General features: G+C 30.7%; 5 protein-coding genes across 6 annotated transcripts; 2 read left to right on the forward strand and 3 right to left on the reverse strand.

Annotated features, from left to right (window-relative positions):
- The first annotated feature begins 5890 nt into the window (after positions 1-5890).
- Positions 5891-8200, forward strand: LOC116768971 (chymotrypsin-2-like). Its single transcript, XM_032659950.2, has 5 exons — positions 5891-6002; positions 6193-6370; positions 6588-6834; positions 7379-7531; positions 7628-8200. Exons 1-5 carry the CDS (start codon positions 5957-5959, stop codon positions 7790-7792), a joined length of 789 nt encoding a protein of 262 aa, XP_032515841.2. The 5' UTR covers positions 5891-5956; the 3' UTR covers positions 7793-8200.
- Positions 8201-10631: 2431 nt separating this feature from the next.
- On the forward strand, positions 10632-12665 carry LOC116768900 (deoxynucleotidyltransferase terminal-interacting protein 2). Its single transcript, XM_032659821.2, has 4 exons — positions 10632-10873; positions 11072-11433; positions 11769-11933; positions 12403-12665. Exons 1-4 carry the CDS (start codon positions 10789-10791, stop codon positions 12649-12651), a joined length of 861 nt encoding a protein of 286 aa, XP_032515712.2. The 5' UTR covers positions 10632-10788; the 3' UTR covers positions 12652-12665.
- Positions 12666-12864: 199 nt separating this feature from the next.
- Positions 12865-14889, reverse strand: LOC116769049 (estradiol 17-beta-dehydrogenase 8). Of its 2 annotated transcripts, none has more exons than XM_032660150.2 (7): positions 14856-14889; positions 14441-14578; positions 14141-14334; positions 13834-13939; positions 13419-13503; positions 13137-13252; positions 12865-13061 (listed from the first exon to the last, which is right to left on the reverse strand). In XM_032660150.2, exons 1-7 carry the CDS (start codon positions 14872-14874, stop codon positions 12976-12978), a joined length of 744 nt encoding a protein of 247 aa, XP_032516041.2. In that variant the 5' UTR covers positions 14875-14889; the 3' UTR covers positions 12865-12975. The 2 variants fall into 2 exon arrangements, with proteins under 2 accessions (XP_032516041.2, XP_032515954.1); XM_032660063.2 differs by lacking the exon at positions 14856-14889 and adding an exon at positions 14650-14816.
- A 1440-nt stretch (positions 14890-16329) lies between these two features.
- LOC116769285 (uncharacterized) lies at positions 16330-17264 on the reverse strand. Its single transcript, XM_032660365.2, has one exon. The coding sequence runs from the start codon at positions 17122-17124 to the stop codon at positions 16489-16491; it is 636 nt and encodes a 211-aa protein (XP_032516256.2). The 5' UTR covers positions 17125-17264; the 3' UTR covers positions 16330-16488.
- A 903-nt stretch (positions 17265-18167) lies between these two features.
- On the reverse strand, positions 18168-22722 carry LOC116768821 (paired box protein Pax-6-like). Its single transcript, XM_032659698.2, has 3 exons — positions 22450-22722; positions 18853-19358; positions 18168-18714 (listed from the first exon to the last, which is right to left on the reverse strand). The coding sequence occupies exons 1-3, from the start codon at positions 22463-22465 to the stop codon at positions 18244-18246; spliced, it is 993 nt and encodes a 330-aa protein (XP_032515589.2). The 5' UTR covers positions 22466-22722; the 3' UTR covers positions 18168-18243.
- Positions 22723-23154: the final 432 nt, after the last annotated feature.

Below are 23154 nucleotides of genomic sequence, written 5' to 3' on the forward strand. Positions count from 1 at the left end.
CAGGTTTTGTTTTGAAACTTTATTATAATAATTTGGAAGACTTTCTTGTTTTAAACATTATAAATAATAATAAGTCGTCTAAAGAGATTTACAGTAAATGTAGTTACGCATGTGATACGTATTGATGTTATCTGCAATGAAACCTAAGTTTAAGGTTTCAATGTATCAAATATCGATTTGTCTTACGCAGATTGACTTGAACGAATTGGAATTGTACATTAAGTTATTTGTGTCCGTTGTATAAAGGCAAATTAAAGGGATTTTTTTTAAAATTAATATATAACACAAAACAAACAAACGATGTCTAAAACTAGTACGATCATTATATTTTCTTTGTAAAGAAATTTATCGACAGCTACGAAAACTATGTCAAAATTTTATTCAGATTTTCGAAGTAATTAAGTACTTAGTTTTAGTTGGTACACGATTTTATAGTTCTATATTAAAATATTAATTTATTTTATGATAACTTTGTGATTTATATGAATAAAGTTAAATATACTTATCTGAAAACCAACAATTTGTTTACAATTTTCGACAGTTCCTATTTTTCTAACTATTTTATAAATACGAAAGTTTTTACGTATTTAGATTTGTTCGCTCTCTTTTTTTTTTAATTACTTCCTTTAGTTAATGAGACTTCCAGTTATTATATTTAAACGTAATACATCTTCGAAATACGTATAAATTAATTTAAAAAAACATACTATATTCTTTCAAGTTAAAACGAGAGTTTATGCGTGATACTTCACACAGCAAATCTTTTCACACAGCCAATACTGGTGCTGAAAATCTTTGTTGAAATAACTCGCGTTTATCAGTTTCTATTTCTTAATAAAAGTCAATTCCAGACTCTGTATATAAACATATAAAACGTACCTTCCATACCAATACGTTATTTTGTGTTTGTCCACCTGTCAAGACCATTTTTCTTTGGGAAGCCTGTATCTATCCATCTGAAAACAACATCAGACCACTCAGGTTCGGTAACCTGTGAAATAAAAAAGAGGACAAACTACAAAATAAACTCAATCCAAAGATGAAGACTTTTAGTTTTAGATTATATATAGTCTGGAGCTCATGGTACATCAAAACCCATAAGAGACTTCTCTTCTAACTGAGATCGAAATAAAGGTTAGAAGGCAATGCATTAAAAATAAATGACCCGATTTTAAAATCTCTGAATCGATTTTCTGAGCCAAATACATGGCAGCTCCGTTAGTGGCGTCTCATACAAATGTCAATCTTGTCCATATATATTTCCTAAATTAGTTTTTAAATTAAATATTTGTATACAAAACGTAAACGTAACACACAGCATTCAAATTTATATCATATTCAGTTCAATAAACAAAAACGTCGACATTGGCAAAATATTGCAAATCCAGTGCGAACGACGCCTTAGCATAATAAAACATAAGTTATTGCCCTGTCCGTTGATAATTACTTCGTTAACAAAAGCGATAACCAGCAGTTTAAGGTTTTGTACTGCGCTGAAGTAATGGGTGCAACTTCAACTTATAATATTTATTTTTCTTAGGTGAAACTTTTCAGAATTCTATGGATTCACCATATTAGTGCCGGATCCATTGTGTTGCAGGGAGAGGAGCTTCAACAGTGCCTGGGACATACGACCCAGGTGTAGGTTTAAGGAGCTCTTATCTAACGCGCGTTGAAAGCACAATAAATGAGATCGAAATAATGTATCTCTATAAATAAGTATGCGTATGTCTGAGTTGAATAAACCCTAAAATTTCAGAATTGATTATCCATATATCGATAGAAGTGGTTTTCGTTTGAGTGAATGTCTTAATCGAAATATTGGTTTTCTGCTATAAAAATTATCTGTTACGAACAGGATCCCTCATTATAATGATAAGGATGGTTCATTGGTGACAGCTATATAATACCTATGTAACAATGAAAATATTCAGCAAATGAAAAATAGCTTAATGTAGAAAGTTGCCAATACTTTTATTGTTTTTCTCTCTACACAGCGTCGCATTCGATGGAACCACTGTTAAAAGCAGTGGGCCAATTCTTCCTTAGGGATCTCTTCTATGGTATTTTGGAACGCTTTCGCCCCATCTTCAGGGCTCGTAAAGCATATACCTCGATTTATATCTTTAATTCTTGGGAATAAATAAAAGCCCCTGGGCGCCATGTCACTGGGCGACTGTATGGTGGGTGACTCATTACCTCGACACCTGCCATAGTCAAATATTCAACAGTCCGTTTTGCGACGTGCACTGAAACATGGTCGCGGTGAAGATGCATCCTGCTTCGAGGGCGCTGCAGTCGAATTTTGTTAAAAGACAACAGACAAACAGCGATCGACATACCAGTCTACAGTAACTGTTCTTCCATCTTCTAGTATAAATGTCGTGACATTACCCTTCTTACCAAAGAATGAGACAATCATCTTGTTTCCTTGACTTCTCCCTTTTTTTACCTCAGTTAGCCGAATCTCGAAAGGAAACACCCACTGAGCTGGTTGTCTTTTGCTTTCGGGTTCCTAACAATATTTCCAGCTTTCAACACATGTGACGATTTCAAATACAGCATTTGAGTCACCGCCGTTAAACTTATCTAACTTTTGGCGACAACTATCTCTATTTCTGGTAGTAGTTTATAGTATGGTACAAAGCCTCCTGACGCCTAAATGTTCGTGTAATATTTTTTGAACTTAACTCATACCAATGCCTAGGCTTGCCCGCATCTGCTGTTAGGTCTCTCCCTTATCTTCCTCTATCATGCGTCGCACAGCACTGATGTTATCTTCAGTAATCGCTGTTAAAGTACGTCCCTCACGCGGTTCATCATTGAGATTGCCACGTCCACGCTTAAACTCGTTAAACCAGTTGTAAATAGCGGCACACGATGTGACTTCATTAAGAAATGCTAATCTCAGCCTATCATAGCTTTGTTGTTGAGTAATGCCACAACGAAGGTCATAATAAATCATTGACCGAAAATTTTCTCGCTTTGGGTTCATTTTCACGTGTAACAAGAGTTTTAGATTAGCCGCCAATTCACGAAAACAAATAACAAATAAATGCAATATACTACATTAGGTTACCAAAGAGTTCTAAAATGAAAATTCAAAAAAGTTTTCATTATCAATGTTTCTAACTGTCCAGTTCTAAACATTTTCAGTGTCGCCCACGTATCTGATATATATTATGGATATTACTGAACAAATAAATCAAAACATACTTTTCGCATTATCAACGCGATTTAACATATTATACTTTACTCTTCGTTTCGATTATATTGCAGCAAACCTGATTAGTCAGTATTGTTTTTGGTCATCTTCCGTCAAAGATTACATAATTTCCTAGCTAACTGCTCTGGATGCACGCAGAATGCGCTAACTTTATTTTGAGGTCTGCTACTGTAGTTGCGGACATGGGATTTTGTATTATCGATGAGGGGATCCCGGGTCTTCGATATTTGTCACCCGCTTTCTCTATTAATATTAGGATTTATTTAAATTTCAATGGCCTCGGGATTTAATCTCAGTATATACCTGATGTCACAAGTGAAGATCTGAGGTATCTTTTACCTGATGTAAAAGCTTGCTCAATTTTAATATCTTATCTTACATATTCTTTAACATTTGTACCGATGCTAACCTTTATTAATGTATTGTTTAATCTGTTTGCACAATCGAAAGATATCGTTGCTAAATGAGTTTCAATAACACGATGACAATAACTTTCTGAAGTGTCGCCTGTAATTATAAACGATGAGACATTAATGTAGAAGGAAGTCTCAAATTGTATTAAGACTGAAGCGATTTGACCCTGTGAGATATGAACTAATTTACTAGGAGTTTCCGTAACGTGAGGAAGTAACACAAAAGACTTTATCATTATTAAGGAAGATTACATTTATAGTTTATACAAACTCCTCACCATGGCTATACTTCTAAACTTCTCTGAATTATGACTTTATATGACTATTGCTAAATTAAATAACCTGCATAAATATTATTGTCTGAATTAAACTTTATTAAATCTATTATATAAATTTATTTATATCCAAATTTCGTGATATAACGACAGACATTTTTAGGAGTACGTGTTCATATTTTAATTTAAAGTCAATGTTTTTTTTTTAGTATACAGTAATAGTTTAAACGGGAAGTTGAGATGAAAACTGTTTTTAAATACATTATTTGTTAGATAATAAGTAGCTTTAGATTTTTCTCATTGCCATGTGCTATAATGATAGCATTCGAAAATAACATCTGCTGATACACAAAAAAGGTTTCTTTTCAATTGATTTTGAGCGTGATCTGACGGGGGAAGACCTGTCTTCTATCAATATTTACTTGGACATTTGTTAAGTGCTCGAAACATTTATTAAAACCAAATCAAACATGACAAACAACATCGATGTATGGATAAAATTTAATATAACGAGCGACGGTAGCGAAGCCGCGGATCCACCAGGCCGTGTTGACCGAAAGATTCCTGATAACAGACACGAAATATGATGGCATTAATCTAAGATCTTTGTAAGTTTTATAGTTTTCCTAGAACCTTTGCCTGCCCGTCAACGGCACCCAATGTAACTGACTTACAAAAGTTATTCGTATACGATTCCAAAATAATCAGAACTAAACAGAATTTATAAATTTATAACCCTTGAAGAGTTATATCAATGATATTACTCTAAATCTATTTGATATTTAAGACAGTAGACTATTTATAATCTTAGAAATGAAAACTCTCAGATTCCTGATTTCTTGATAGTATTCAGGGAAGTCTGATAATAATCAATTTCGCGTCAATTTAAACGTATTTCACATTCCTTGAGACATCATATTATTTACAAATATTAAAAACTTATATCTTAATAAAACCGGGATTGGAAAATGTTTATTTTTTCAAAATTAATAAAAAATCGACGAAAAAATAAGTAACTCTTATATACTCGTCGACATACAATTATCACGTGCAAAGGAAACTTAATAAATTGTAATAGTTATATGGAAATAACTTTCCATATAACAATACTAAAATTTTGTGATGATAGGGAACAAAAATCAATACGAATCTAATACGGACTGAACTTAATTCGACCTATCGTTTTAATATTCTGTTAATATATTGCCAATTTTGATCCAATTGATCGAAGCATATGTGTGTGTGTGTATGTGTGTGTATTTCCAGCCTCTCAATTTAGGTGTTGATTTAAAATAAATTAGCGGTATTAGATTTGTATAACAGTACTTGACGTCAGGTACCTCAACGTTACGTTGAGGCAACAGCTCCTGTCCGAATGTCTATTACTTTTTTGTTTCTGATATAAATACAAAATTGAAAGTTTAATTATAGATATATATATATATTCTCCTATGTAAGTGATCGAAATATTTTTGTTATATGTTCATTTTATCGTAGCTAAATTTCCATATTAAAAGGATCCTTAGTAAAAGTCTTTCTAAACTTCTGGTGATAATGATTTTGTAGCTTTTTTTTCATATTCTTAAATGTGAACAAACTTTACGTCATAGGAAAATATTGTAAACTCACGAAAACAAAATGAAATTAAAACAAAAATATTGATTTACACCTAATTATTTACAAAAATAATTTTAAAAATATTTTAAAAATTTAGAAGGACTATTTTTATTCTCCTATCAGGTGTATTAATCTCAAATTAAGGGCCGTCCGTGTAAACAATGATAGTAGGAATGAAAATATGTCATGTTTGTTTTTCACTAATAATACAATGTTCCACTGAACCAAGTAATTTAATTGTTTATATTGCGCTTGTGCTAATAAGTACAATAATATCTGAAATTTACAAGTACATTCTAAATTGCTTATTAATCTCGAAGAACCCTTGATGGTACTATAAAAAGCTGTCATTACAAACACACTATTTAGAACATAATTGTATTTCGTGTAGATTCTTGTACAAATCTCGTAAAACGTTGTCAGCAATGTCCAAACTTTTCATATTATTGGGCCTTTTCTGTCTATCGAATGGTAAATCAAAATTTATAATCTTAAAATAAAAAAATCATAATTTAAACTTATTACGTATAAGTGGTTATATTTAATTGTTATACTTAAATTAATAAATTATATTTGAACCGACGCTTTAATTGCAATAAATGTTTGAAACGATTCTTATTAGTATGGCTATAAAAATATAATCAGTTCAGACAATTTCTAGGCTTCATATTGCCTCAGTTCTACGATTCGCCGAGCCCTCGTATAGTTGGAGGAGAAAATGCACCAGTTGGAAGCGCCCCTCACCAGGCATCCTTGAGAAGTATCTTCGGATCTCATTTCTGTGGCGGTTCCATCATTAGTAAGAGATGGATTTTAACAGCTGCGCACTGCACTGTAGGGTGAGAATATTAAGGTTTAATCAGAAATTTGGCAACACTCACTGATTGGAAGGAATAGTTATCCACAATTTTATTTAGAAAATATCACAGCTCTTTTTAAATAACATGATTTTTAAATAAAAAGTGACGAGACGAAAGCATTCCCAAAATCAAAAATATTCCTCCTTACTATTTATTATAGATATTTATATTTTGTCGTGTCATGCTAACGTTTTAGACAATCCACCTTCACCATAAAAGTGGTCGTTGGAACAAACAGTCTCACAAGCGGCGGGGAGAAGTACTCCGTCGAAAAAATTATCGTCCACGAAGATTATGATGGTGGTGAGATTATCAATGACGTGAGCGTGGTCAAGGTGTCAACTGATATAGAATTCACTGACTTGGTGCAACCAATTCAGTTACCGAAAACTGATACCGCTGAAGGAGCAGTCCTGACGCTCACTGGATGGGGCAGAACATCGGTATGATGAGTTTTTATTATTATTAAATAAATACTGCTTGATTATTATCCCACCTGGTGAAGCCTTGCATAGTACACGATCTCCTCGTAACTGCCTATTTATTAAATATGGTCTCATTAGAATTCTACTTGCCAAAAAAGTCAGGATCTCTCAATCCATAATGATGTTTTCAAATAAAGGAGATAGATCGGCCATAGGTTTATTCATGTTAAAACAGTTACAAGATAACCTAGCAACTTATAATTTGTTTGAAATTATCAAAACTAATTTTACTGTAATTAAGATTTTTTTTCTAAATTATTTTGAGACGAGTCGATACTTTTAACGACTGAATTTAACTAGCTGTTTACTGAGAAAATTAACTCTTAAGAATTAAACTTTTTCTTATACGCCGATGAACAAAATATACTAAATAGAACCCAGCATCTGAAAGCATTAAGATGAAGATCATTTATACAATATATTTATTGTCTAATGAGTTATTACTCTAGTGATTATAATACTTAGATATTAGTAACTTTAATTGAACCAAACATTATTTTAGTACCCGGGAAGTCTCCCCGACAGGCTGCAGGTAATAAGCCTGATAGCTCTTAGTGTAAATCAGTGCCAGCAGATCTATAAAGGTATAGTCTCATCAAATGTGTATGACACCCAGATATGTTCGTTGACCAAGAGCGGAGAAGGCGCTTGTCATGTAAGTTTTATATATGTATTAATATATGGAGATAATATTATATCAGCAACGATTCGTTATGATTTCTGGATCAAAATATATTGGAATAATTTCCAGGGTGACTCCGGAGGCCCCTTGGTAGAGGGAGACAAGGTTGTGGGTATCGTTTCATGGGGAGTGCCATGTGCGAGAGGATATCCGGATGTTTACACTAGAGTATATTCTTTCAAACACTGGATATTGTCAAAAACCAATATGACTGACGAGTCTATTATAAATTAAGAAGATCAACTAAAATCCAATGCATAAACGTTTTGTATCCTGTTTAGTTAAGTTTTTAATGTACTACAATTGTTAAGTTTTAGTGTCTTAAAGAAAGTGAATTTAAATTTTTATACTATCAAAAAGACAACTTTAGGAAAGTGTTTATAAAAAAAATAGGAATGTAGGCCGATTTATTCTTATAGTTATGTTTTATATAATCTTAAATATTTTTCGAAATTTGTGTATTTTCTACCGATTACTTTACATTCAAACATAACTTTTATTGTAAACGTAAAAGAACACGTATTTGTATCCTACGTGTTTTAGGTAAGAGAGAAAATTCTATTTTATATGTAGCCTTTTTAGAGTTTGAATTTTTTGTGACTAAATTCTAATATAACCTAACAATAAAACTGTCTTAACATACCCAGGCCATTTGATTTATAATTTCTTTTATCTGCTAAGTATAAATTTCATAATAAATAATAAAATAATGTAAAACCTCATTGCTTCATAAGTATTACAATTCGGATTCAACATATTCAGATGTTTTGCTTATATGCAAATTAAAAAAGAAACTTTGCACTTCCTCGTATGTGTAACGAAAGATGACGTAATAATGATCAGGATTTACACCGTCTTAAAATTTCTTCACATTAACTTTACATAAAACTTCTAACAAACACAACTGTTCATTTTATTTTGGTTTCAACGAAGTAAAATAGTGACATGAACATAATTAATTCATTAAACGAAGACCCGTTTCAGATTTACCATTAATACAAACTGTTATTAAAGCCATAATTAAATTTTGAGGATTCAAAAGGTCACGTTAGGAACAGTCCACAGATTGACAGAGTATGTTTGAGATTTAGCATTATTACACTTTTAGTTCGTAGTTTTGGCATCTTTTTAAAGATTACCACGGAAGTACTAACTGTGATTATAAGAGTGATAATAAATATAAGAGAGATTGGATAAAAAAGAATATATATATATTTCGAAAAATGTTACCAATTTAACTTGAAATACATAAGAAGTTTTTGTGACAAGAGAAGTCACAGGTTTGGTTTATATTAAAAAGGTGAGACCAAATTATAGTACAAACTAAAGGACCTTTAGCAACAGAGCACTGATGATGGCACACCTTTCTCGGATGTCTAATTTTCGTTGGGTTCGCGACCTTTAATTTTATACACAAAAACAAACTTTGTACTTAATCAATGTATAGCTCGACTTTGTTTTTGTTATTTACTGTCCCGCCACGCCCACGGAGTACAATGTTGCGTAAATTAGTTACTCAATATTATTTTAATGAATATCTCAATTTGCATCATTTATACAAAATTGAAATTTTCGACGTCATATAGCATCATATATTAAAATGGATATTAAAATAATTATCAAAACGTATCAATAAACAATATGATAAATACCTACATTTTTTTTCCAAAATAATTACCAATGATATGAAAAATAGAGTTTCCTAATTGAACTTTTACTCTAGTGGAATATGATTTTTCATTAAATTATAGATTCTCTTCTTATATTATTTGAAAACGAATCCAGCTTGTATTAGCTTTTGTTTTTTTATAAAGGAAAAAATCTTAAAATTAATTTCCAAAAAAAAATGTTAGTTTTGTACTTTAAATTTCACTCGAAGTAGAAAATAGAAACAATTATAGTAACTCTGTTATTCAAATATAAATTATAAATAACGTTCAAACCTTGAAATTTCAGAACTCCTGAACGATCAAATACTTAAGAGCTATTGAGGAACTCCTTAACAACCCAGTCCCTTCTTAAAAAACTTGGACCCTCGAGTTACAAAGGCCTTCAAATACCTTCAAATCTGAACACAATATTTTGCGATTTTTAGCAAAAAAAACAGCAATTCTTTTTATGTCCAAGCCGACAAGTTTTATTTAATTATTATTATTTTGATAAAACAAAAAATATTCTAGATACAAAGCCATAATTACATAAGGTATGGTTTCAACTAAAAATCAGACAGGCCAGCTAAAGATAAAATCTTTTGTATTTTTAAATATACAACCGAAATATCGCCTCAATTTTCCTCGTCGTTTTATCTCATGGTAAGTCGTGGTGGCCTGGAGGTTAAAGGCCCGCCTCTCATACGTGAAGGCGCGGGTTCGAAACCTGGCCAGTACCAATGTAATCTTTTCCGAATCATATGTACTTTCCAAGGGTATTTAGACTCCACTGACGGACGGTGAAGGAAAACATCGTGAGAAAACTTAGTCTTACAATTTCAAATTATAAGATTGAAATCGCCAACCCGTCTTGAGCAAGAGTGGTGATTAATGCTCAGCAGTGGGCTCCTGTAGGCTGATGATGATTTATCTCATGTTGCATAATAAATCACGGAGTAATTTAAAGTCCCAGGATCTTATCAGAGCAGCTGAAGCCAGTGAATTAAAATATATTCCTACCTACAATATTTCTTGTAAGTATTTGTAATTATTAAATACGAAATAGACCTCAAACTAAATTGTCCAATCCTACTGTTCTATTGTAGTTCCATAAAATCACGCCATACTTTTTATAATTAATAATATTACGTTAATATAAGAAAACCGTTTCTGGCACTAATGAAAATAGTCCGAATATTTATTGAGAAAGAGGTTATTTTTTTTAACAGTTAACTTTAATAAAAATTTTAATTTACTACATACAAAATAGGAACTCTATAGAGGTTATTCTTAACGATATAGGCCGTTGGCTAAAATATTGATAAAACCATAATAAAGATTAAAAACGATCTAATTTTTAAACGATCCCAAAGCTGTGAAAATGTAAATATGTTACTTATGACAACTGACAGTTGTATTGTCATTTGTCACACACGTGCGCTAGACTGTTCTAAGAACTTATGCCTAAGATTTTTAAACTCAACACTGAACCTATATGATTTTAAAGTACCATGCTGTATTAATAAGTAGTGAGAGCGTTTAGTTGTGGCTCTCTACCTACATATTTAAGACCATATTAAAATGGATTTTATAGTAGACACCGTGGGTGATGATGCACTCCAGAATAAAACAGAATTATTAGTTTCTGAGGACAAATTGTTTATAGGTTAGATTTTTTAATGTTTGTTTAGCTAAATTCAGTTTAATTGAGTTCTTAAATTCTCTCAGAGTTAAAATACAAACCTTATGTAAACATCTTTGATATAATGTGTAAGAAATTCAGAACCTATGCCAATCATCCCTTTTCAAATAGATATCAGTGATCAATCGTACTATCTTTAATTATTTAAAATATAATTTTCAGAAAAAGAGAAGAAAACTGAAGCTATTTTGCAATTATTTTCCGATAAAAAGCAAGAATTAGATAGCAAAATAAATGAGGAGGAAGAAATCCAAAACAAACTTAAAGGCCTCAAAATAGATAATTTGTTTGATGAATTTTTTGATGATATGAGATGGACAAACTCTTTATTGATAAGAAGGAAGAGGAATAGAAAGTTTCAATTCGATCAATTAGACAAAGAGACTGGCAAGTTGGCATCTAACCTAGGAGGTGTTGATGTTGAGAAGGAAATGCAGAAGTCTGTGTTAAAACCGGGATTAGAAAAAGAACACACTTTACCCAAATACAATATTAGTGACAAAGAATTGAGGGCTACAAGAAAGGTATTCTATTTATCTTCACACATTTTTTTGACTTATGTCAAATTTTAATGACTACAATATCTATTCAAATTTGAAGTTCTTTAAGAAATGGTCGAACTAAATGAAACTGATGTTTTCGGATTGCTGCAAAGTGCTAAAAGTTGCTGCAGAGTAACCGAAACATCAGGAGTTAATAGATATAAAAAAAAATAAAAAAATGCATAGTAATCTGAAAATATTAGTTTCATTAGATAGAATACTCACAAAAGTCTTAGATCTCATTGGTCAAACTAAATGGTTACCTTAAAGTAGTTGTTTCTGTTTATATTAACTAATATTTTTTTTATTCATAATAGAAAGAGAGACAAAACACTAAAGGACCTGCTTGGTTCAATATGCGCGCTCCAGAAGTTTCTGAAGATCTGAAGAACGACCTGCAAGTGCTAAAGATGAGGTCGGCCCTGGACCCCAAACACTTTTATAAAAAGAATGATATGGAAGTATTGCCAAAATATTTTCAAGTGAGTTATTTCATGTTAAATACAATACTACATATATTAATATACATATAACAATATAAGCAGAAATTTGTTGCTTCCACATAAAAACTACTTATTTGATTTTTAATGAATTTCTACAGAACAGTATAGTAATAGAGAATATCACAGAATAGATGGTAAAGTATAAATACTATATATATATGTATATATATATATATATATATATATAATGTAGCTTATGTATGAGAATAAGACAGGCTACAATTTATTTTGTTTTACTGAAATATTTTGTAGGTACCACAATATTAAGGCATAGCAGTTGTATTGTGAATAAAATCACATGGTTGGTTACCGTATAATATATTGTTTAAACACACTTTATACTGTTCTTCCTGACCCTAATGCCAAAATTCTTCGAACAAAGATGAAGGCAAAAAACAGTGTAATATGTAAATATTTTATCTGATTAATTTCTTTGATCTCTATTCAGGTTGGTCGTATCTTGGATTCTCCTCTGGACCATGTAAATGAAAGGGTAACGAGGAAGAATAGAAAAAGAACAATGGTTGAAGAACTGTTAGCGGATGCGGACTTTCAGAAGTATAATAAAAAGAAATACAAAGAGATCATAGACGAGAAGCGAAAGACAGAATACAGAACGGTCATGAGGGACAAGCGACAGAAGAGTAAAGCGGCACATAAAAGTAACAAGTTAAAAGCAAATAAGACTGCCAAATAAAAATTCCACATTGATTAACTCTTTTTTTTTAAAAACATATTCAATATTTAAGCCATTGTTTAAAATATACTTCTATTATGTTATGAATAAAGTTTCTGTTCCAATATAATAATAAAATATATAGAATAATAAAGTTATAACTTCAATGTATAATTGAAATATTCATTGATTAAAGACTAAGAAAATAGTATGTACAAATGTTAAATATAAAAGGAAACTATGAAAAATCTTTATTATATAAAATACATAAAATTGTTAAAAAATATAGCCTTTAGGTACCCTTAGTGTATAACCAATCACTTCATCTTAAAATATCTAACAAACTCAAAAGCCTCCCGTGACATCAATCGCAGCACCAGTTATAAAGGAGCTCTTTTCTGAACTCAAAAAAGTGATGACTTCGGCAATCTCTGTAATAAAAATTAATTTATCAAATATTTTCCCACAGTAAGATAATATAGTAGATACCATACCCGTCAACATACCCGAAGGTTCACCGAGTCTGCCTAGAGGAACTAGTTTTAACAAATTTTCCTTTACTTTGTCAGGAACTGTGCTAATTATAGGAGTCTTAATAAACCCCGGCAAAATGGCATTGACCCTGAAATATTATGACCATATTTTATTTCTTCATCATTTAAAACAATACAATTTTGAAGATAATTCCCAATATTGTAAGGACAACATGTAGGAGAATAGCAAGAATAATCTTGTATTAATTCTGCCCCAGTTAGGATATGAATACGGCTTAAATCCACAAAACTCACCTAATATTAAACTTTCCGAGCTCTTTGGCCGCTGTCTGTGTCATAGCAACAACACCAGCTTTACTCGCTGAATAGTTTGTTTGCCCTTAAAAATTTTATTAACAAAATGTTACCATCAAATGCCCTTCAAATCGCATTTAAAACAAAATGAGATTTTCGCGATTATTTATTAAAATAAAATTAATATTTTCGGATTCGCTTCGCATTTTTAATTATTTTATCAACATACTTCCGACGTTTCGGTTACTTCAGCAACCGTGATCACGGGCAGACGTGATGAGAATTTTCTCATTCAACCGAAACGTCGTTAGCATGTAGTTAAAATAATTCAAACGTTTAGTAAATCCGAAATATTAGTTTTATTTCTATAAATATTTTATTATACTATAGTAATCTATGCCACTATATATCTCACCCATATTTCCATATTTTCCTACTATACTAGAAATATTGATAATTGATCCAGGAAGTGATGCTTCTGTCAATGCCTTGGCAAATGTCTGCATCACTAAGAAGGTGCCCTGAAAATCACAAAATTTTCAAACTTTAACTTCAGGCTAAATTGTTGATATTTAATTATTATTTTTTTTTTATAATAGTATACTACTATGATGGTTTAGGTTTGAGCTATATAGAAAAAACATTAAATTTGTAAGAACTATCTTAGATTCTATAAGAGATTCAGACTATTATATTTAATAAAATTAAAAAATAGTTCCAACCTTCAAGTTAACATCGAGAACACTGTCATAGTCCTGTTCGGATAGTTTTAAGAGCCAATTATCTTTTGTAATACCAGCACAGTTGACAATAATGTTCGGTGGAGTTTTATAAATATTTAATGTAGATTGTAAAAGTTTCTGAACTGATTTGGAATCCGATACATCTAATTCTACTGCGGTATGGTCACCGGTTGCTGGAAAAAATAATTTTGTGATCTGTTCAATCAGTACATATCGAATTTAACAGTATCTTTGAGTTGATCATGACATTAAATTTATATAAAGTCATTGAAAACTTGCCATTACTGCCTGAAGCTAAAGCGGCATGTTTCTTAATAGTTTCCATTGCAGCTTCATAATTTCTGTCAGCTGCTATGACTGTTGCGCCTTCCCTTGATAGCACCTGGCAAGCAGCTCGTCCTATACCAGACCCCGCACCTGGAAACAGAGGAATTAAAATTTAATATCATAGAAAGAAAGTGTCTTGAGATTCTGTCTGCTATATGTACCAGTAACCAATGCTAATTTTCCTGAAACGAGCTGGCTAACCATTTTATTTTTTTTTTTTATGCACGTAAAAATTACATAAGAATATATTATATCAGAAACTATATTTTATATCTTTGATAACTTATGCCCTACGCTCGCGATGGTACAAATTATTAAGTAACGGTATAATATAGATACAAGATAATAAAAATATCAAAATAAATACAAAAGAATTGCCAATCCATTTTAAAACTTATTCTGTATAGATAGGTAGCAGAATTGCGTTTCGTCAGAAATGTCAAATATGGCTTGAAAGTTATGTTGATATTGTTAGATTTTTGACATATTAGTGACGTTCAAAAAGAATAAAAAAGTATTTTTAAGACTGATTTGAGTATCACGAGTAATAAGAATTATTTTAAATAGAATTATATTAAGGTAAATTCGGGATGTTCGTTTAAATTATCTAGGACTATATTTTTTATTAAAAAGTGTACCAAAAACTACACTTCAAACCTGGTAAAATTATAAGATTTTGTAATCATTTTCAAGCAATTGTAATTTCCCAAAAAGTACACAAAAAATAAAAATATTAACGCTGCTTAAATTTATAATTATAATGTATATCTAAATGAATTTTTATCGCTCTTTTTGAATACTTTTAAATTGATAGTTATACACAATTCTTAATTAATTTGAATGAAGCTAAATGGTTACAGGATATTTTTTTAATATTTTTTATTACACACAAAATGCAAATAATAAAAACCGTATGAATTCAAAAAAAAGTAACGCTCAATAATGAATGGTTTTCTTTAAGCCTACTAGATTTAATTCAAAAGCCTCGACGCTACTGATTATAGAACGGTCTTGAACACTGGATACTCTTACTTTTTACCAAAAACCTCAAAATTTAAAATTTTAAACGTTAATCGAAAGCGAAAGTGATATAGATTAAGGCGGAGTATAAAATTTGTATTTCTTTATTACACTACATTATAAAGCAGTACACTTAAATTTCCAATAGTTTATTTTTGTTTTTTTAATTTTTGAACAATAATTAATTTAGGCACAATGAATATTAAAAAAAAAAATGGAGTTTAATGCAGAAGAAATTTAAGAGAATTACTCTTAAATCTGAATAGGAATTGAAAGCAATTATATAAGTTTAAAAAAAAAACTACATAATTAAAAAATATATCTTCACCTTACAGACATCAGAAAATTTTCTGTTTTATTATTTATATTTTATATAGATAATTTTTTGATTAACAAGTAGTTGTTTATAGTTAAAATCATTTAGTTTTCTTAATTCCAAGTTCAGTTTGACTGCTTTTAAATGTAACAAAATTTTACATGTAACCTTTCTTATTTAACAATAACTGTAAATAAACTACTTTTATAGGGAAAAAGGTCTAAAATGTTATAAAAATTATTTACTGTTACATATTTTTGTAATAAAGCATTATGTTTTAGAGTTTAAGATATATCAAAAAGCCAAAAAGTTCATTAGGACTATAATTCTATTTGATATTTTACTATGTGTGAAAGTGTCTATTACTATGAATTTGTGTACTTGTAAAGTTGGTAATAATCTTAGTTAATATAAGTATCGAGATAGATAAGATTTGTATTATTTTTTTCATAGCGACACACATGTACCTTGTTGATATTAACAAAAAAAGAATAAAAAACTTAACTTATTATCAAAGATATTATGTATTTAGTTTTTAATTTTATAAATCAGATCCTTGTTTTAATAATTTTACCTCAGAATGACATACACAAAAAAAAACATAAATATAAAAAAATATAAAAGAAATTACAAAAGAAAAACATTAAGGTATAGTTTTATGCAGCTATGCAATGTCGACAATTGATTTAAACTGTAGCCACAGTCTATCAAATTCAGTCTGGTATTGTGTTACAATATCTTCCTGAGATGTAACCATTACATCTTCCCAGTTTCCATTCACAGCTTGGTTTGTCCAGTTCAAGGAACCCATGATTACCAAAGGTTCAACAGTCGGGTTGAGATGACCATATAAATTATCAATAATACAGAATTTATGATGCATCAAGTTGGTTGACTTCATCCAGCGTACTGGTATTCCTTGTTTTTCTAATCGTCTCAAGCTAGACCCATTTGTAAACGCCATGTCAGCATCCATTATCATACGTATTTTGACCCCACGTGTGTTTAATTGAACTATTATATTTATTAAATCCGTGTTAGTCAAAACATACATGCAAATATCTATGCTATAGTAAGTAGAATTAAGATAATACAACAGCCGATCCATACTACGTGTTATCATACACCGCGAGAATTTACTTTTCCTCAAGTCCGCCTGATCATAAGAAAACATCAGCACTTCGTTTATATTAGGTTTTCTGGATTTTTTTCGGTTTTTATAGTAGGTATACATAACGTGAGATGCGAAAGCTATGGAGAGTAATGCTAGTGCAACTTTGCCTGCTTTTGCCGACAGCATTTGAGAAAAGTTTAAAATAACTATTTAAAATTCACGATAATTTTAAATTTTCAAAGGCAAGTTTATCATTCTATAGTTCAACTTTTAAACGAGATTTAGAAATTAGATTTGGCGACGCTCAGCTGTCACATGTCAAATATTGCAACTTTGAGTTTAGAAACTTAATTCGTGAATCTAAATTGATTCAAAGATTATGTTACTTATTACATATGTATATTTATATTATATACATAATCATGACCAGATTATGTCATCTAAGTAAAATTATATATTGTTATCAACAAAACTTTTAAAAGTTAGTAATAACCTTTCTTTCTTGTCATTTACTCGAACTATTTTCGAAAAAATTCGTAAAGTGCTTACTTAGTACAAGTTCATTATTACACTACATATAAAGCGTTTCCCATTTTTCATTCAACAACTTCTTTTAACATCATAATGTGCCAAGATTTCTGAATGACAAAAACTATGTATAGTAGTAGGCACGTAACTCGGCAAGGTTTTTGGGTAGTGGGCATTAGTTTGCGCATATACACTTAGTGCAACGAAATCAGTCAGTTTTGATGCTCATCAATAATAAAAATTCTTAACAGTAACAAAAACAATGCTTTCAATTTAAGTGCTCGCAAGTGTACTCGGAAGTGAACATCCCATCACGCGCACGATACCTACAGCATTTTAAAAATCCTATTCTGCGCATCTATCGTCTCTTGCAAGGTTACGTACCAGCTACTATACTTTACGATGCAATCTTGAGGCGAGCACATTATTCGTGAGAATCGGGACGTTGGGTCGATACGCGGATACTCTAGACTTTATTACACATTAATATTTTTTCTTTCTAATGATTTTTTACAAACATAGGGTCTACAATTGTTACACCTTCTGAATTTTGAAACTTTTTGTAAGAATAAAGATTTAGTTTTTATTTACCTCTAACAAGCGGTAAATAAAAATGTTTTTATCTATTCAGTAAGGGTTTTAATAAATTATTTTACTGATTAAAAAAAAATTGTTTAAAGATATCCCGTATTTATTATATGAGATTCAACGATATAGAATAAAACACAGTTTTAATAAATATAATTCATAATTTTACTTAATTTGTCAAAACCCTAATCAAAGCGTTATGTTGTTTATGGTAAAATCATGAGGTCTAATTCTTAAGTTTAAATTGTAGGAGCTGTGGTGGGCCGGCTGTAGAGCGCCACTGTAGCTTCCTATCAATGCACACGAACTGTAATTGTTCTCATTAGAAGATCCGTAACCAGGGACATTCTGTGCCATGAGCGAATTCGTATTAGAAACATACTGACGGTTGCCAACATTTTGCATCATAAGCGCATAGTCGTTTTGGTATAAACTAGAATTTGTTATAGGCAGGCCCAAATTGAAGTTGAGGTTATTAGGCTGGAAGTGATGCATCCAGGGTTCCTTGGCGTTACGATTGAAATCCTGTCGAGGGTCAACCTGCGGGATACCGATCGGAACTGGTATCGGTTCAGGAGAATTTTGCGTGGACGTCCTGTGTGAGGACAGAGCTGATCTTTCATTTCTTCGGAACTTAGCACGTCGATTTTGAAACCAAACCTGTAAGAGAGGATTTATAAATAGCGTCTAATCTGACTATTTATTATTTTTAGTAATAAAATTGACTGCTTTATGAAATTTACGGCGTAAGTAAAACACGTATTTTTTTTCATTCAATGATTATACTTCTGAATTTACCTGAACTCGGGCTTCAGTTAAATTCACTCTCGACGCAAGATCTTCTCGCACGAACGCATCTGGATAGTGAGTTTTTTCAAACACCTTTTCTAATGCAGCTAGCTGTTGACTTGTGAACGTAGTTCTATTTCGTCTTGGCTTTTTTCTTTCGTCGTTCTTTCCGTCCTTTTCTTCTTCTTGGTCTTTTCGTTCTCTCTCTTTTCCTTTTGCTTCATCAAACTTCCTCCTCATATCTTCGTATGCCAAGTACTCCACGGGCTTTATATATTGTCGTTGTAAGTCCTTTGGATACCATGGAATGTCGTTCTGGTACCCACTGTCGTAAGTAGCATTGATGTTGCGCCCCGCAGTTAAATGATGAAGCCTTAGCAAGCTATCCTCGTGGCATTTTATCATCTGGTAGATATTGTTTTCTGAATAATTTGAAGTATTATAGTTTAGTTGACTTTGAGATTTGGTTTCAAAATTCCTGGAAATAACATCTTGCTTTTGACCGTTCGGATTATCTGTATAAAAAAATACAATGGGATATAAGTATGTTTAATGTATGTCAAGACAAGAATAGGAAAGTTATACAGATATTTAAATAATGTTTAATTATTAAATAACATCTGAATAAATGAACCTAATATTATTCGGATATACTACGCGTATCCGAATAATATTAGGTTCATTTAAATTAATAAAACTCGCGAAAGTCTTAGATCTCAAAACATCTGAATAACCTGTAACAACATTATTATAAAATTTCTACAGTGCTTTATGACCACTGACTGTTAAAATAGTAAGCTTTTTGAGTATTACACATAAGTTATTGTAGCATTTAAATCGCATAATGTTGAATTAAAATTAATTTTAATGAGTAATATTTTAAAACTATTTAAAAAATCCAATGATTTTCATTGTTAGTCGATAGACCATAGCAGGTTTGAAGAATAAAAAAAAAATTCTTTTTTAATAATAGCTTTAAGTATGGTTAATTTTCATGTTATTGTATGGCAAAGGAATTTTCCAAACAGCCATACATATATGGAATTGAAACAAGCCTTTTTTCATGTTCATTCGGTCTGTGGGATCGCGTCTGTTGGTCATTGTTCCGACGCCGGTCGAAACGCTATCAGTTACAAACATATGCGAACGTTTGCAAATCAGACCTATATTGAAATAATAGTTATCTGTTAAACAAAGCGGCCTTTTGAAATAATTTTTATTATTGTATTTCTTATGCCATTTTTTATATATATTTTTTTAAAGCAAATACCTAAACAGATGTCATAAGAAATCTTTTGATATAAACATAGCAGGTTATATATTTATAGATTAGTTACATGATTTAATATTTTTGTAAATTTGTATATATATATTAAACAATAGTATTATATTTATAATGTGTACTTAGATTTTATGTATGGAACTATCACGCATACAATGTTATGACAAGAAACTTGCTACAATTCAAACAAAAGTCGCTTTCTGAAAGTGATTACCTTAACACAATCTACCATATAAAGATCTGGAGACCACTACTTAAAGTTTTACAGCCATAAATAGATCCTTTTTTGGATATATTATAATAATCAAATAATATGTCTGTGTCCTAAACATTTAAAATATAAAAGGCAAAAATTTCTTTATGTTCGTTTAAAACCAACGGCTTAGTGAAACTGTTATATTATATTTACTCAGGTTGTATATATTCCTCGAAGCTCTACTTTCTCATGTATTATGTTGCATATGTTTATATATTTTGCATTTATACATTTTTTTTTTTTTTTTTAATAAATGACCATTACAAACAAAGAACTTAATTTGTCACAAGACGATTTTTTTCGATAAGAAAAAATAAACTGTTTATTTTAGTATTGATGTGTAATTTTTTTATGAAATAATAAATATTTTAACATTTGATAAACTCAAACAGTCATGGTTCACATTATGAGTGATGTAACTTTTGTTTCATTCATTTGTTAAATTGAATATTGAACACGTGAAAATTATATTTGAAAATTTTAAAAAAAGAATATCAAGTAGCTATGAATACATATATATATTTTTATTTAAACAAATAGATATGAATTCAAAACATTCTGCCTACTTAACTATTAGATCTATATGCTTAACACGGGTTTGGTTTGTTAAACATTCGAAGCGTTTTTCGTTACTTATTCATGAACCTACCATGATGCGTGTTGGAAGATTTATGATTGAAAAATGTTGACTCTCCGTATATAGTAGGATGCCAACTTGTGTTAGGCGTGACGAATTCTTATTTATGTGCGTAAATATTTAATGTTATTAATGCCATGTATGCGTTAAATATGGCGGGCCGACGGTACGTCTCTTTACAATAGAATTTGTTGCAAAAATTGATGTTGATAATTACATTTCGTTTAGATTTTGAAAAGCTTGTTGATGATTATAAAGAGCTATACTTTCTTACAAACATTCGCTGCACATAAAAAAAATTGACCGAAATATTTGTTATTATCCTATGTACATATTTCCTAATGTAATTTGTAAAACACGAGAGAAGTGAAACTAATAACTAAATTAATTAAATTTATTGCTCAAAAAATGATGATTAATATATGATCTTTAATGTTTATATCAGATCTCTATATTTTTTATATTCTAGTTTGTTTGTGACTTTCGGAAAAAAATTAATAAAAGAAAATGTTGTTCGTTCCCTTTTTAATAAAGTCCCTTTAAATAGAAGTTATAAGGGGAGACAATAAAAATATATACAGTGGTTATTTTACTCACAATCTTTATAAAAAAAAGTCAGAGGTATCAATTGAGAACTACTAGGGATTTATTAAATGTATAGTACAGTACAGCAGTAAGTATTCCACGTATGTTAAAACTACTTGATTATGACCATTTTTTCCAAAAAAATCCTGTATCCTTAACACAAGTTCGTATGGTAACAGTTCATACGAAGCGTCTCCCGTTTCTCGTCTTTGTTAAGTTTAGTATTATTAACAGCTTTAAGTCAAACGATATGTCATAGATGACATGTTAAGCATGAAAACTCTTACAACTAACAATATTAAATATTATAATACTGTTTTAGTTACTTTAAATATCTCCTAATATAATATATATAAATTATTCTTAAGGTAATATAAACTATTAATTGAACAGATCAATATGAAACGTTATCGAAATCTTTTGTAATGATTCGCTAAAGTGAAGGAACAGATAATGATTGTAATACAGAAATAATATGAACCGGTACTTTATATTTTAAATTAATTATCACCGAAGAATTTATATTCTGTGCGCTAAATAATATTTTTTGTACTAAACGGATGCATGAAAATGATATCGCAATTGTATTTCTATTAAAAATCGATTGCTTTTATATGGAAAATTCTAGACCAAGAAAAGAGTAAGTTCAAATATGAATCAAGTGAAAATGTCGAGGTTAACATTGTTTAGTTAGGAACCTAACAAGTTAGGTTAACTAACATTCCTTATAAAACTACGGTCCATGTTTTAAAAGAAATTTAACTTACATTTAAAATGTATATTTTAATACTTCCGTGAAGCTGCGCAAGCGCATTTTCGCAAAAGAAATTACAAATTTCGACTCACCTTTAACTTGATCCATTGCAACATAAAATATTTCTGTCACCCATCAATTACATTATAATTAAACGAGTCTACGAACATCGTGGGTACAATTTGAAACATATAAATTTCTAAACAATGTCGCATACGATTTAAATAAATGTCAATGTCCAGTATCACATCGATCGAAATTCAAATGATTGTTATTAATACACCAACTTATTGAATTACTATAATTAAATAATTCAACTAATTCAGCTAATGTGCGAACTAATGGAGTATCTATCGCGATCTGGCTTTTCGGTTACGCGGACCTGATGACATGTGTGTATCAAGAATTACCTCGAGGGCATCCCTTAGACACTCCCAGTTAAGAGCAAGCCATATGATTCTGAACTTTATTCTCGCTTAAAAAAGTTTTTAGTCACTTGGCTGAATGGAATCTACCGTTGTGAATGAACCTATTACAATTTAAACCTTAGTCTAAAGCTGAGTTGAATCGATTTCTGAACGTATAGCGACTATCTTGAGACATTGTTAGTGTGGATTTGTAATACTCCGAGGCGTGGCTCACGTTTACCCGCCCTGTCGAAAAAAGCGGTAACAATCCTGAGCCGAAATAATTGACGTGTCAACTTATATTATTTATAGGTTAAAAAATTATGTTAAAGCGGTTTATGTGATTGTTTTTGAAAAGTTTATGAAGTGAGCGCGGATGTGGAAATTGAT

The sequence above is a fragment of the Danaus plexippus genome (assembly GCF_018135715.1).
Source record: "Danaus plexippus chromosome 3 unlocalized genomic scaffold, MEX_DaPlex mxdp_34, whole genome shotgun sequence".
In the NCBI taxonomy this organism is placed as follows: domain Eukaryota; kingdom Metazoa; phylum Arthropoda; class Insecta; order Lepidoptera; family Nymphalidae; genus Danaus; species Danaus plexippus.

Coding starts and splice junctions, on each gene's coding strand:
- LOC116768971 (XM_032659950.2), top strand. CDS start 5,957: ATGTCCAAACTTTTCATATTATTGGGCCTTTTCTGTCTATCGAATG. Junction 6,371..6,587: donor GCTGCGCACTGCACTGTAGG/GTGAGAATATTA, acceptor CTAACGTTTTAG/ACAATCCACCTTCACCATAA. Junction 7,532..7,627: donor GCGGAGAAGGCGCTTGTCAT/GTAAGTTTTATA, acceptor AATAATTTCCAG/GGTGACTCCGGAGGCCCCTT.
- LOC116768900 (XM_032659821.2), top strand. CDS start 10,789: ATGGATTTTATAGTAGACACCGTGGGTGATGATGCACTCCAGAATAAA. Junction 10,874..11,071: donor TGAGGACAAATTGTTTATAG/GTTAGATTTTTT, acceptor TATAATTTTCAG/AAAAAGAGAAGAAAACTGAA. Junction 11,934..12,402: donor TATTGCCAAAATATTTTCAA/GTGAGTTATTTC, acceptor ATCTCTATTCAG/GTTGGTCGTATCTTGGATTC.
- LOC116769049 (XM_032660063.2), bottom strand. CDS start 14,692: ATGGTTAGCCAGCTCGTTTCAGGAAAATTAGCATTGGTTACTG. Junction 13,940..14,140: donor TTCTCGATGTTAACTTGAAG/GTTGGAACTATT, acceptor TGTGATTTTCAG/GGCACCTTCTTAGTGATGCA. Junction 13,253..13,418: donor CTCGGAAAGTTTAATATTAG/GTGAGTTTTGTG, acceptor ATAATATTTCAG/GGTCAATGCCATTTTGCCGG.
- LOC116769285 (XM_032660365.2), bottom strand. CDS start 17,124: ATGCTGTCGGCAAAAGCAGGCAAAGTTGCACTAGCATTACTCTCCATA.
- LOC116768821 (XM_032659698.2), bottom strand. Junction 18,715..18,852: donor TAACTGAAGCCCGAGTTCAG/GTAAATTCAGAA, acceptor CCTCTCTTACAG/GTTTGGTTTCAAAATCGACG.